We start from the raw sequence: 14329 nt of genomic DNA, 5'->3' as shown, positions 1-14329 counted from the left end.
TTGTACCCATGAAGAACTCACCGCTCATTCTTTTCCCCAGCCCCCGGCAACCACCATTCTGCTATCGCTTAGATTTGCCTATCCTGGATATTTCATACACATTGAATCAGAACATAAGAGGTCCCCTGTGTTTGACTTGTTTCACTTAGCACAGTGTTTTCAAGGTTCATCGGTGTTGTATCAGAATTTCATGCCTTCCTGTGACTGAATAACATCCACGGTGTGGACTTACCACTTTTGTCCATTCATCCGTTGATGGACATTTGGATGGTTTCTACTTTTTGACGATTGTGAATAATGCTATGAACGTTCACGTACAAGGTTTTGTTTTTGTTTTGTTTTTTGAACAGTGTCTTCAGTTCCTTTGGGTGTGTGCCTAGAGTGGAATTGCTGATATTTCTATGTTTAACTTTTTGGGGAACTGCCAAGCTGATTTTCACGGTGGCTACAACATTTCACATTCCCACCAGCCATGCCTGAGGTTCCGATTTCTTCAGATCCACACTGACACTTGGGACTTTCCATTTTCTTTGGTTATGGATATTCTGGTGGGTGTGAAGTGGTATCTCATTGTGGGCTTGATTTGCGTTCCCCTGATGATTAATGACGTTGACCTTCTTCACCTGCGCTTGTCGGCCCTTTGTGCATCTTTGGAAGGAATGACTGTTAGCAATGAGCTCCACCACTTTTGTTGCGTTGCCTGCCACCCAATCACAGTGAACTAGGAATAGGTGGGTTTTAAATGAAGACAAAAAGAAGGCCCCGTGACCCAAGTCATCACCTGAGGACTATGTGGGCTCAGACATTTCGTAGTTTAGGAAAGACGAGTGGTTGGTCCTCAAGCCTCCAACAAGGATCAGCCTTTTGCGGCTCTTGTATAGCTCACAGGTGGAGATTTTGCTGAAGCTCCTTGGTCCATGTTCCCCAAGGAGAAAAACCTGAATTCAACTGATGAGGCACACTGGGGGAAAGTAAGCTGAAGTGACTGTTGGGTAGGGGCCCTGGGGCCAGTTCAACGTGCTGTTATGGCTTCTACTAGTACATGTTTCTCCGGTCCGTACTGTGAATGTCCTGTTGTCAGGGGATTCTCCCGTCCAGAGACTGGAGCACGTGCGGTCGTCTCCAGGGCGGTCTACAGAAATTGCAGGAATCCCAAAAGGAGAAAGGGGAATCCCGGTTTTCCTGTCCTCACGCCTGCCGCGGCCCTCAGGGAGGCCATTTCCCAGCACAACAGCGCCACCTGCTGACACAACCTCCATGAACGCACCTTTTAGGAAAAGGCGGCTGTTCCCGCTTTGCTGTGAAACACTCCCTGAAAGAGGAGGCCCCGCCCCTGGAGGCGTTGTGACTCTCTAGCCTTACGTCTTCGTTTTAGGGTAGGTCAACTAACTGGTAGTATCCCCTGGGGTGCGGCAGCCACCCAACCCCAAAGCCAACCCGGGAAGACAGACTGAAATTTATAGTTAAGGTATTGGATGAGACTTTCTCTTTTCCCTACCCTCCACAAGCATCTGGTATTATTGGAACGATTTCCTCAAAAATCAGCTCAGAATATATTTCGGACTACCTTCCTCGCGTTCTCCTGGTCCACACACCTTAGGTAGGCGGTTTGGTCCCTGAATGTGCGTGTTTCCGGAGAGGCTTCATCTCTTCCAGACTGTCTCCTGGATAATGGCTGAGGCTGAAGGGGTGGGGGAGTTACAAAGACTTATTCTGAAAATTAAGGATTCTGGTTCCTGACCATTCTTGGGTCATCTTTCTGCTGGACAGCCTGGTGGTTCCAACCCTCTGGATGACAGCCTAGCCCAAAGCGGGCCAACTAGGGAGTTCAAACTAAATTCTGGTTTAGCCACCAGCATTTTCTTGTTGGCCTGACATGGCTCTAGACCAGAGGTTGGCAAACTACGGCCTGTTATCTCTGGCCCTTGAGCTAGGACTGATTTTTTTTTTTAACCTTTTTAAAAGTTATAAAAAAAAAAAAAACAAATAACAAAGAATATACAATAGAGGCCATATGTCCTGTAAAGCCAAAAATATTTATTATCTGGTCCTTTATAGGAAAGGTTTGTCGACTCCCGTCTGAGCTGCAGCTACTTGCTGATGCCACGCATGTGGCTTAACTTAGCCAATGTATGGTCATCCAAATCCAGGTTAAAACAACCCCCCTCGGGGCGCCTGGGTGGCGCAGTCGGTTAAGCGTCCGACTTCAGCCAGGTCACGATCTCGCGGTCCGTGAGTTCGAGCCCCGCATCAGGCTCTGGGCTGATGGCTCGGAGCCTGGAGCCTGTTTCCGGTTCTGTGTCTCCCTCTCTCTCTGCCCCTCCCCCGTTCATGCTCTGTCTCTCTCTGTCCCAAAAAAATAAATAAAAACGTTGAAAACAACCCCCCTCACCCCTGCTGCAAAACCTCTTCCACCACAGCCATTGCAGAGGGGCCAGAGGCTCCCACTCCACTTTCACCAAGATCGCCAACCGCCGTGCCTCCCCCCCCCCCCCCCGCCTACCCCCGGCACACAGGTCACCTCAAATGTCCTCATTTTCGCCTCCATGCTTGTGGAAGCACCCACCTCAGACTGGGGAATGTAGGTCAAGAAGTGGTTAACCTGGTATGGAAATGAAAAACAAAAGGTTCCCAGACTAGAAACCCGAGGACCTCAATTCTATTTGCACCTGAGTCACTGGTTACTTGATCTCAGAGCAGCTGTTTCTCTTCTCTGAGCCTCCTGCAGTATCCACTCCCTGGAAGGAGAGGTGCGTGAAGGAGCCCAGCAAAGGGCCCGTCTGTTGCCTTGTCTAAGTGCTAACAGAGGCCTGGGAGCTTCTGAGGTCCCAGAGGACCTGGGACCGCGTCCTCCATGCCGGGACTTCTCGCCCCACAACCTCGCACAAAAAAACACCTTCTTGCTAGAGCCCTACGTGGGTTAAGATGCATCATCTACACTGGCTTTTATCTTACCCCGCCGGACTCTTGGCATACCCGGCCTGGGGTGGCCAGCCCTGGCTCGGAGAGGGGAAGAGACTCAGAGAGGGTGAGAGAGGGTACGGGGACCAGGCCCTCTCCACCCAGCTCGTTTCCTGAGCCATGTCATCCCAGACCCAGGGTCCCTAGAGAGCAAGGGAGGAGGCAGGAAGGCCGGAGGGGTGAGTCTTAGACACAAGGAAGGGCCTGTGAGCTTCTGCCTCTGCCTTTTCCGGGGCTCTTCAAATCAGGTTGTAGAAGCCATTTACACTGGAGATGCAGGAGGAAAAATTTAGATTTTTTTCAACCAAATTAAGCAAGACAAAGCTTTGCCAATATTAAATATGTAGAATGACAGCAGGTCACAAGTAGATTTCTTACATATGTTGGGAATATTTTCTCAAAAGGTTGTCATGGATAGGGGAGTGTGATAAAGAATGTTTAGAGGCCTCTGAGGTAAATAGAAGGTATGAATGGGCAGGCAGGCACTTGGGAGGTGATTGGGAACCAGAGAGGGTGGTGATGGGACCTTGATGCCCAAGGTCATGACCTCTGGGGATGGGGAGTTACCCAGGAAGTCCCTAAGAGGTGTGGCTTCTAGAAGGTGCCTCCCCCCCCACCCCCCAGGTGCCTTCACTCCATCTGATATTCAAAGAGGTAGGGTGGTGCCACTTATCCCTGCAGACAAACCTAGTAAGCTCTAAGTTCTTTCTCTAGGACTCCTGGGTCCTGAGCCCACAGAATCCAGGTGACCTCCCTCCCAGCACCCAAGTGGGTGACCGACCACCCCACGTGAGAACAAAGCATGATAGCTAGAGAGGACCTACCTGCCAGGTGCTGTTCTAGGCATGCTACCCTCTTGGTAGATGATAATTATAAGACATTTAGTATGGTCACCCAACTACCAAGTTAGGTTTAAGGGTTAACACACTTTCTAGATTGAGTGATACTGATTGCTGCAAAGTTCCCCAATGGTTTGGCTCAACTCCAGAACAAGGAGGAGTCTAGAAACTCAGTATCTGTGTCCCAAAGGGAGTGGGAGATTGGAATCACCAGATTGGACACTCAGCTCACCAGATCTGGACGATATGTGTGTAGAAGGAGGCTGATGGAAAGAACACTGTGCCCACAGCCTGTGCACGGGGTCTCAGTGGATCAATTTATTGACTCAGCTTTGTTATCCCAGCCCCATTCTGAGAGAGCAGCCCTGGAGGTGTTAGCTACCCCAGTGTTCCAGGCTGGTGGTGGAGTTTGGGGTTTGGAGAGAACACTGTCTGTCTCCATAACTGGGAAGGCTGGATCCCGGAAAGTGCCTTGAGGCCCATCTCCATCATGCCAACATGATGCTCCCTCCTCACAGGGAGAAAGGAGGCCCTAGGTGCAGCCCTGTGAATGGCTGAGTTGATTTCTTCTGAATTCTCCAACCCCAGAGCAGAGTGTTCCACTTAGCAGAATCGGTATTATTCCAGGAGAGGAAGGCGCTCCTGAGTTGTCCGTTTCCTCCCAAGGCCAACTGAGTGATGTCAGTGGTTGCTAGGCAAAATTTCCATGTGTCCCTCTCCCTACTTCCCGACAGGACCGGTTATTTCTGTAGCAAGATGGACGCTAATGCCAGATTTGGAAAAATGGGTGGTGTCACCAGTTATTGAACAGAGTCCTAATTTTCTTCCTGGGTCTCCCTGCTCTTGTCACCGTTGTCTATGGTTACTGAGGCCGGGCTCACCTGCCTTGAAACGGGAGTGCTGGCATTCCTCATGGACAGCGCAGATGTCAGGGATGAAATGACAGGCAGGCTGAACCAGGAAGAGCTCTGGTTGTACTCACTCAAGGGCAGGCTGAACCTCCATAAGGAGCTCAGGTTCAGCCTCCTAATCAAGGGTGGGTTGACTTTTCTAGATGAGCGTTCAGTGTCTGTCTTCTGGGACGTCACCAATTGGTGTTTGGGGTACTGCAACGACTTGGGGGGCACCAAGGGCATCTTTTTGGACTGTAGCTTTTCAAAGGGATCAGAAGCAATGTGGTCCTCGAGGTGCCACCAGTGGTGGAGTGGCTGCACTGGGATTGGCAGAAAGGTGAGGATGCTGAGGAAGGTGACCCAGCTCAGGGTGCTCTGCAGGTAGGGCTGTTTCACTTCCTGGCTCTGGAGGCCGAAAGAAGGGAGCAGGGTGGGAGGGAGGAGGGGGTTCAATCCCTGCAATGCTGGGGATTCCACTCCCCAGGGACTGGGAAGCTGGCTAAAGGTTCCCTGGGGATGGAAGGAGCCCAGACCTCGGGTCTCCGTGGAGTGGGAGATGAGATGAACGGGGCCCGGAGTGGTGGTGAGAGGCCAGGGTAGGGGGACCTCACCATACTGCTGTTCCAGGCGATGTAGTAGGACGGTACCCTCCGGTGGAGCTGCGTGAGGCAGATGGTGAAGAGGGCCAGCAGCCCAGGCAGGGTCACGTAGCGCCACAGGAAAGTGAAGAAGGACCACAGCAGGCGGCCCAGCTTACTGAACATTTCTTCCCTGAACCTGGGGAGGGAACAACAGGCGTAGATGTCTGGGTAGGAGCCCTCCTCTGGCAGCCGGGACCCGAGCGCTTGGGAGCTGTTCTCTCACTGGCTGCCAAGTCCTGCTGGGCCCTCGCTGAGGACGGGAACCTGCATGCGTGTGGTGCTCCAGCCCTCTGCCTTCAGACTGTCCCCTATGGCCCCTGGTTCCTGACTGCTCCTTGTGCCTGTACCCCGCCAGCCGCTGGCTGGGACCCCTGCTGTGGGATGGACAAAGGGAGCAGAGACCTGGGGTGGGTCCCTGGCTGGATGGGCCCCCGGGGCTTGGACGTCACCTCCTGGCTCCATAGATCCAGGCCAGGGCCACATTCTGGAAGGCCACAATGACGATGAGGGTGAGCGAGACCAGGCAGTCATCAAACAAGGACATTATGTAGCTGCCAGCGTGACTGGTGAAGACGAGGCTGCCCAGAAAACCTCCCAAGCAGATGAGCACTGTGACAAAGGCAGGTTTGGCCACACTGAGGTCTATGCGCAGGGCTGGGCTAGGGGTCAAAGTGAGCTCTAGAGATTGGGGTGGCCTGGGGAGAGGGGGCAGCAGGGCAGGGTCTTTGCTAGGCCGAGAACCCACAGTACCTGAGAGCAGCTTGGGATACCTCCTGAAGAGGGAGAAGGAGGTCTGGAGGGGACAGACAATGCCTTCCAAGATGCTCATCAAGGTGCTCAGCCCCATGATGACCAGGGCCAAGAAGAAGAGGATGGCCCAGAGAGAGGCGCCAGGGAACAGCGAGATGGATTGGGAGAAAGCTGCGAATGCCAGGCCAGGGCCCTCCATGAACTGTGGGGGAGAAGGGCTCTCAGGCAGTGGTGGGTCTGGATTGGGGGGGGAGGAAATGGTGCAGTGATCGATTAGCAATGTCTGTCTCGGACAGAGGAAAGAGGCAGAGAGTGGTGGGCAGACGGCAGAAGGCTGAGTGTTTGCCCTGCTTGCTTTCCTGAGCTGTGTGAGCTTTACCTCTTGAGGCCGCAGTTTCCTCCTCTAACAAACTGGGCTCCTAGGGTTGATGTGAGGATTAAAGTCAAGTGACCACTTAGCGAAGACCCTAGTGCACAGGTAACGGTGGTGGAAACTTGATTATAACTGCCACCTTCCTCTGAAGATGCGTGGGTGGCCCATGAGGCTCCTGGGAAATGCATTTCCCAGTGTCCTGTGGGGCCTCTGGGAAGCACCCTCCCACCCCCACAAACACACCTTATCCTTCTGGGTCATGATGCTGCAGGATGGGGAGAAGCGGATGACCGGGTACTGGAGGTGTTGAGGGAGATTGCTGATCCAGTCTAGGTAGTCCAGGGCGGGCAGGAGGAGGATGTCTTCCGGGGGCTTGGCATCCTGAGGCAGCACCCCCTTTTTTATCAGGCTTATCAATTTTGAGACACTCCTGAACGGGAAAAGCAAAGGAAACGTGGTGAGCAGTGTGGCCCCTCTGCTGCCTGAGAGGAAAGTGAGCTGTGCAAGAGGAGTTCAGCCGAGTCACAAGGGCAAATAGACAGGGGCCGGAAGTGAATCAGGTGGACTTGGGGCAGGGGAGTTGCGCTGGGGAGTCCCCGAAGGGGCAGAAGATTCTAGATTTGTTGTAGCTAGGACTCCTCAGTGTTATGGGTTGAAGTGTGCCCCCACTAAATTCATATGTTCAAGTCCTAAGGCCCACTACCTCAGAATGTGACCTTGTTTGGAAAGAGGGTTGTTACAGAAGTAATTGAAGATGAGGTCATACTGGCCCCTAATCCAGTAGGACTGGTGTCCTAATAAAAAGGGGGATATTTGGGGGCACCTGGGTGGTTCAGTCGGTTAAGCATTGGACTTCGGCTCAGGTCATGATCTTGTGGTTCATGAGTTCAAGCCCCACATGACATTCTGTGCTGACAGCTCAGAGCCTGCAGCCTGCTTCAGATTCTGTGTCTCCCTCTGTCTCTGCCCCTCTCCTGCTCATGCTCTCTCTCTCTCTCAAAAATAAACATTAAAAAATATTAATAGGGGCGCCTGGGTGGCTCAGTTGGTTGGGCGTCCGACTTCGGCTCAGATCGTGATCTCGCGGTTCATGGGTTTGGGCCCCATGTCGGGCTCTGTGCTGACAGCTCAGAGCCTGGAGCCTGTTTCAGGTTCTGTGTCTCCCTCTTTCTCTGCCCCTCCCCCACTCACGCTCTGTCTCCGTCTCAAAAATAAACATTAAAAAATATACACTAATAAACCCAGTTCATTCATTTTATTTGGCAGATAGTATTCCATTCATTGAACGACTATACTAAGATTTGTTAGCTACTCACCTCCTAGCAGACATTTGGATTGTTTGCAGTTTCAGCCATTATACCTCTCCTCCCACAACTCCAAATAAACATAGATTAATCTTGGGGCGCCTGGGTGGCTCGGTTGGTTAAGTGTCCAACTGGATTTTGGCTCGGGTCATCTCATGGTTCATGAGATTGAGCCCTTCATCGGGCTCTGCACTGACAGCACGGAGCCTGCTTGGGATTCTCTCTCTCTTTCTGCCCCTCCCCCGCTTGCTCTCTCTTTCAGAACAAATAAAAAATAAACTAACCCTCCCCCCCACATATATTAGTCCTATAGGTCACTGAAAGTCTTCTTCAGTTTTTTCGTTCTTTTTTTTCCTCTTTGTGTTTCACTTTGTAGAACCTCTATTTACCTGTCCTCAAATTAACTGATCCTTTATTCTGCTGGATGAATACTAAATACATCCAGTGAAACTTTGTTTTCATCGACTTTTTGAGTTCTGTAATTTCCATGTGGTCCTTTGTTAGATTTTCCATATCTTTCCTAAAATACCTCCATTGCTTCCATTTTATTCATCTTTTCTATGCAATCCCTTAACATATTTATAATCGGTGTTTTAAAGGTCTTGTCTGCTGATTCTAATGTCTTGATGATCTTTGGGTCTTCTTTTTTTTTCTCTTGGCTGTGGATTCTATTTTTCTGGGTTTCGGAATGTCTCGAGAGTGTTCAATTCCACGTGGGGCGTTGTAGATAGAACAACAAAGGAGGAAGGTCTGTGATCTGTTTTATTTTGCGAAATCTCGATAAATTTAAGACTTTTATTCCAACAGGCAGCTAAGAGTTAGGGCTATTTAGTTAGTTTTCTAAGCGTTGAGGCGAGCTGGGGTGGGTGACAGTTTTCATTAGTTTTTTCTCTGCCTTCAAATGGGATTAAGGAGGGCTCACGTTGCCCTCGGGCCATGCCCCCAACTTCCTGCACACTGCCCTTCCCCCCCACCATGAGGACTAATATCTTTGATGTTGTCATTATTTGGGTTGAAGTGGGCTGGATAGTAGCTGTAGATGTTTTGGGTTTGTCTTCGCACACAGCTCCAGTGGGGCCACAGGTCCTGAAACCACAAGACTAGGCGGAGCTCCTCTGCTTGTTCCCTTGTCTCCCGTGCACTTCTGCCTCTTCTCCAAAAACCTTTCCTGGGAATAGAGAGGCAAACCGTTCGGTCCAGTGGTGTATTTCCTCCTTGGGGGCTCGTTGCGATTCCAACACCTGCTGGCAGCCCATACTGTTATTAAATGCTTGCACGGTTTCTCCTTGTCAGTGCAAAGTCTCTCCATCCGTGACAGGCCTGTGCCTCCAGCCACACGCACCCGAGGAGCCACTTACCCCCAGATATGAAGGCATTCGTGGCTCTTTGCTCATGTACGATGAACTCATTACTCTCCAGGCTTTATTTAGTTCATGGGGGCTCCTTTGTGTCTACTGCTCTTCAGTAACATTATAGGAAAGTATTATTTTTATTTTATCCATTTTTAAAATTGCTGGTACCAAGGAAGCATGGACTTTTGCATCCTTCAACATCCTAACTGGAAGAAAAATCCCACCTTGGAGATTTTTTTTTTTTTTTTACATTTATTTATTTTTGAGAAACAGAGTGAGACAAAGCGGGAGTGGGGAGAGGCAGAGAGAGGAGACACAGAATCTGAAGCAGGCGCCAGGCTCTGAGCAAGCGGTCAGCACAGAGCCTGATGCGGGGCTCGAACCCACGAACTGTGAGATCATGACCTGAGCCGAAGTCGAACGCTCAACCGACTGAGCCACCCAGGCGCCCCGGAGATTTTTTTTTTATAAAATTTTTTTAATGTTTGTTTATTTTTGAGAGAGAGAGGGAGAGAGAGAGCAGAGGAGGGGCAGAGACACAGAATCCAAGACAGGCTCCAGGCTCTGAGCTACCAGCACAGAGCCCAATGTGGGGCTCGAACTCATGAACTGTGAGATCATGACTTGAGCTGAAGTCAGATGCTTAACCTATGAGCCATCCGGGCATCCCCCGCCTTGGACATTAAAAAAAAAAAAAAATCCCAATGCCTGAAGGCATCCCAGACCAAGTAAATCAGAATCGCTGGAAGTGAGACTCAGGTGTAAGTGTTTTCTAAGGTTCCCCAAATGATTCCAATATGTAGCCTAGGCCAGTAACCTTTGATTGTGGCCCAGGATGCTGTACAACCTCTGCGAGTTAAAGAATTGATTTTGAAGTCTTCTTTACACCAACTACAATTTATGGAAACCTTTGGACAGTCCTGTCTCTGGGCCTATTTTCTTATCTATAAAGTGGTGGATATTAGAACAGTATCATTTGGGGGCACCCAGGTGGTTCAGTTGGTGGAGCATCCGATGCTTGGTTTCAGCTTCGGTCATGATCTCACAGTTTGTGGGACTGAGTCCCACTTCAGGCTCAGTGCTAACAGCACAGACCCTGCTTGGGATTCTCCTTCCCTCTCTCTCTGTCCCTTCCCCCCACCCCCACCCCCAAATAAATAAACATTAAAAAAAGTTTTTAGACTATTATCATTTGGCAGCTTTCTCTGAGAATGTGATATTATGATGACTATGATAACTGTTGCTGTTATTGTTATTATTATTGGAGAGGCCGGAGCGTGAAGGCCCATGAGGCTGGGGGATTGCCAAAGTGGAGGGAGGGACCTCCTGTTGGACCTGCAAGGCTGTAATTACTCACTTCTCAACACAGGTGTGGCCGCTGGTGGTGGCCCAGAACTCCAGCACTATAAAGATGATGGATGTGAGCAGCAATGAGGTCACCAGGTTGACCAGGGCCACCAAGGAGGCCACCTGGATGTAGCTGTTGCCTCCAGCCTTGGAGGAGAAGTTGATGGTGGTGCCCAGGCCCAGGCCTAAGGAATAAACCACATGGCCTCCTGCCTGACGCCAGAGGTCCAGTGAGGCCCAGGATGAGAGCTGTGGATGGGGTTGGGAGAGAGAGACGTTTGGGGGTGAGCCTGAGGGTAGACCCGTCGGTGAGCTGGAAGAAGGGCAAGCTGGGCTGGGGAGCAGAGGGATGAGGGGCAGGCTGGGGGCCTTAGGAAAGGTGTCTGAGAAGAAGAGTCAGAGAAGGCCTGGGGAGCTGTGGGAGGGAGGAGGTGTGGAGTCCCCAGCCTCACCTCTGTGGTCACCATACGTCTGAGGCTGGCGACTGCACCTTCCAAGAAGAGACTTCGGATGAGGAAGCAGAGGAGGAGGATGTAGAGGAGGAATACCGAAAAAATCAGGATCTGGCCAGGTGGGTCAAGACAGAAACCAGAAGTCAGGAGAAGGGGGGAGGAGGGGCAGGCGGAGGCAAGCATTACAGGGAGCACGGGTCGGCAGGCCTAGAGAGAGGGAGATAAGCTGGGCTGAGCCGGGTGAAGGTGGCCTGGCTGTGACATGAGGGAGCTGTCGGAGGATTATCCTTAGGAGACGGTGATGTTGTTTTGGGGGAAGAATCTACCAATAAGCTGCTCAGAGGGGAGGGGTGAGACACCAAGTAGTGATGGCTTTTATGTGGTAGGGCAGCTGGACATTATCATCTGCCTGGGTTTTATGGTCTCGGCGTGAGTTAACCGCATGGGACAATGTCACCGGTGAAGACAGAGGAAAAGCAACCGAGGAGAGACTTTGGGAGAGAGTAACACGGTCAGTGGGAATTTTGAAGTATTTCTGGTTCTTTCCGCTCTGGGAGAGGAAGGCAGGCCCCCTCCCTCCATGTGCCCCTACTGAGCCTTTAGTAAAATCTGCTTTATCTCGAAGGCTGTGGAGAGATGGCTCCAGGGACACATGGGGTGGAAACCGACTGCATGAACTGTTTTGGGGGCCAGAAGCTGCGGGTAAGGTTAACTGAAGTGACCTAATAAACACACCAGAATAAATTTTCCACGTAAGGAGAAGATGATCCAGGTGACAGGGGCGTGGATTGGAAGTATGGGTTGGAATAAAATAAAATGGAAGACTCTGGAAAGGAACTGGTAGCCAACTGGCTCCTTCAGGGATTAACAGGCCCTGTCAATGTGCGGGCAGGCACAGGGTGCAAGGTTCAAGGGGCGAGGCTGTGGTCTGCTCTAGAAGGTCTCCACTGCTGTGACCTGGGGGTGAGGCATGGGGAAGAGTGGGTACCAGGCGCTCCTTCCTGCAGTGGGTGGGACAGGGGCAGTTCTTTGTGACAGGAGGGGTTGACGCTGCTGCCTTGGGGAGCCCTGGATGGCAGAGCCTGTCCTCTGGGAGTGTGGGAGGGTCTTGGGGATTAGAGAAGAGAGGTCAGCAGGAAGGAGTGGGATGGTGTCCGGCCGGATTGTGGCGGGGTCGGTGGGGGGGTAGGGGTGGTGGCTTACCTGCATTGAAATCTTCAGCCCTGTGATCATGGTTAAGAAGAGGAGGAACCAGGCTGCGAAGATGCCCAGTGTGAGGTGCAGGACGAGGGCGTCGACCCCTTCCTCAATGTGGCCTGAGGCGCTCAGGGTGGTGTGGTACCAGAAGTACTGGTGGGACACAGTCCGAAGGCAAGAGAGGTCTGGGGGGGGGGACCCAGGTGCTTAGGCACCACCTCACTGGGTGCCTGTCCCCCGCTCTTCACTTCCTCCCCCGTGGCTCTCACTGCCTCTCTCCTGCTCCTTGGTGCCCTTGCCTCCCTTGGCCCTGCCGGCCTCCTCTCTCCCTCTCCTCACCAGTGACATTGGTGGTCTTCACCAGTGGGCACTGGTTCCAGGGCAGGGAGTTATCAAAGGAGTTGGCCAGGTAGGAGAGGCTCCAGGTGATGATGATGCTATTATACAAGCTCATCAAGATGCACACCTAGGGGTGGACACAGTGGGCCTGAGGGACAGGATGGACAGAGACGGGGGGCCTGGAGACCACAAGGGGTGACTTGGGGATGCCTCTTGCCCGGGCCCCTCATTCACCAATATGCTAGCGTATCCTATGCCGCCCAGCCAGGGGACGAGCTGCTTCCAGACCCGGATGTTGTCCACACGCAGCCAATGCCCCATGATCATCTCCACGTACAGGAGGGGAATCCCAAACGAGAGGAGCATGAAGAAGTACATCAGGATAAAGCTGCCTGGAGAAGGGAGCCAGGCGCTGTGCTCAGGCAGCCAGGAGTCCCGGCCCCCCTCCTCTTTATCCCCTAGAAGTCTGGGTGAACCTCCAGGTGTCTCCTCCCCCAGGACCCGGGAGTCTGGGCTTCAAGCCTTAAAACTCCTTCCCCAAACTCAAGACCCAGGTCCTTGGCCTTACCTCCTCCGTTCCGCTGACACAGGTAAGGGAAACGCCATATGCTACCCAGCCCAATGGAGAAAGCAACCTGCATTAAGATATGCTCGGTTCTTTTAGTCTCAGCAAAGTAGTTTTGGGTCTTGGTGGCCAGAATCTCCTTGGCTGTGAGCTTCCCGGACAGGAAGGAGGAAGTTCTGGGTCCTTTGGGAGCCTCTTTCTCTGATATTTCTTCAAGGGACTCCATGACTTTCTTCTTTCAGGCCAACTAACTCCTGACGGAATCTTGGGGTCATCAAAAATAGCAGACTTTACAGGCTATGTCTCAGACACTGAAACTTCATGCCGGCAGGGTTTCAGGGCAACAAAGGGCCACAATTTACCTCTTGGCCCTTCTCACTAGTGGACTTTGGGCAAATAATTTCATCGCCTTGAGACTCGGTTGTTGTTGTTTTTTTCTCTCTCATCTTACAAGCTAGATGAATTTCAAAATATTTAGTAATGTTATGGTGTGAGCACCAATCAGAATGAACCAGCCATAGCCCGTGGAATGTCAGCTGAACATTAGCCCCATCTGGGGGCACCTGGGTGGCTCAGTCGCTTAAAAGCGTCTGACTCTTCGTTTTGGCTCAGGTCATGATCTCACAGTTTGTGAGTTCAAGCCCCACATGGCTCCACGCTGACAATGTGGAGCCTGCTTGGAATTGTCTCTCTCCCCCCTCTCTACCCTTTCCCTGCTCAAGCTCATGCTCTGTCTCTCAAAATAAATAAATAAACTTTAAAAAACTTAGTTAAAAAAAAAAATCAGCCCCATCTGAAAGGATTAAAAATGACATAGTGGATATTGAGTGCCAAGGACACAGTAAAGACTCAAGAAACTCAGGTTTCTTTCCTTTCTCCTTCTAGTCTACTTGGCCCAGCTAATGCATGCGGGCTTCTAGGCCAGCGGTTCTCAAACCTGTGTATCCCAACCATTTGAGGAGCTCTCAAAAACCTCCAGACTCCTGCCTTTCATTCTCCAAGCCTCACTCTTCCAGATTCTGATTCAAGAGATCTAAGGTGGGTATAGAGATTGGGTAAAGAGCTTCCTTGGGGTTCTATTTCTGGAAAGGCAGCAAGATGGCGGGGGGGAGCAGTGAGTTTCTGTGGACCCATCCCCTAGTGAAACAAACACAGCCTGTGAACATTACCAAGAAAGAAAACATTCAAGGACTCTGGAAAATGTCTTCAGGGCACACAGCAAACGTTTAGTCAGGAAAATCTACCAAAACTCACCATGAACAGGGAGAGTCTGTGGCACGTGACCCACAGTCTGCTCCCTCCCTCCTCACTCCCGG

General features: G+C 51.5%; 1 protein-coding gene across 1 annotated transcript; it reads right to left on the bottom strand.

The window, feature by feature from the left end:
• Nucleotides 1–5022: 5022 nt before the first annotated feature.
• Nucleotides 5023–13630, bottom strand: LOC124511773 (orphan sodium- and chloride-dependent neurotransmitter transporter NTT5-like). Its single transcript, XM_047079139.1, has 6 exons — nucleotides 12449–13630; nucleotides 12116–12294; nucleotides 10471–10709; nucleotides 6701–6887; nucleotides 5305–5470; nucleotides 5023–5098 (listed from the first exon to the last, which is right to left on the bottom strand). Exons 1-5 carry the CDS (start codon nucleotides 12561–12563, stop codon nucleotides 5447–5449), a joined length of 744 nt encoding a protein of 247 aa, XP_046935095.1. The 5' UTR covers nucleotides 12564–13630; the 3' UTR covers nucleotides 5023–5098; nucleotides 5305–5446.
• Nucleotides 13631–14329: the final 699 nt, after the last annotated feature.

The sequence above is a fragment of the Lynx rufus genome, unplaced genomic scaffold (assembly GCF_022079265.1).
Source record: "Lynx rufus isolate CCGP_SWC_20201006 ecotype Redwood Valley unplaced genomic scaffold, mLynRuf1.p SCAF_16, whole genome shotgun sequence".
NCBI lineage: Eukaryota > Metazoa > Chordata > Mammalia > Carnivora > Felidae > Lynx > Lynx rufus.
The sequence above is the reverse complement of the archived record's forward strand: the minus strand, read 5'-3'. Positions and strand labels throughout refer to the sequence as shown.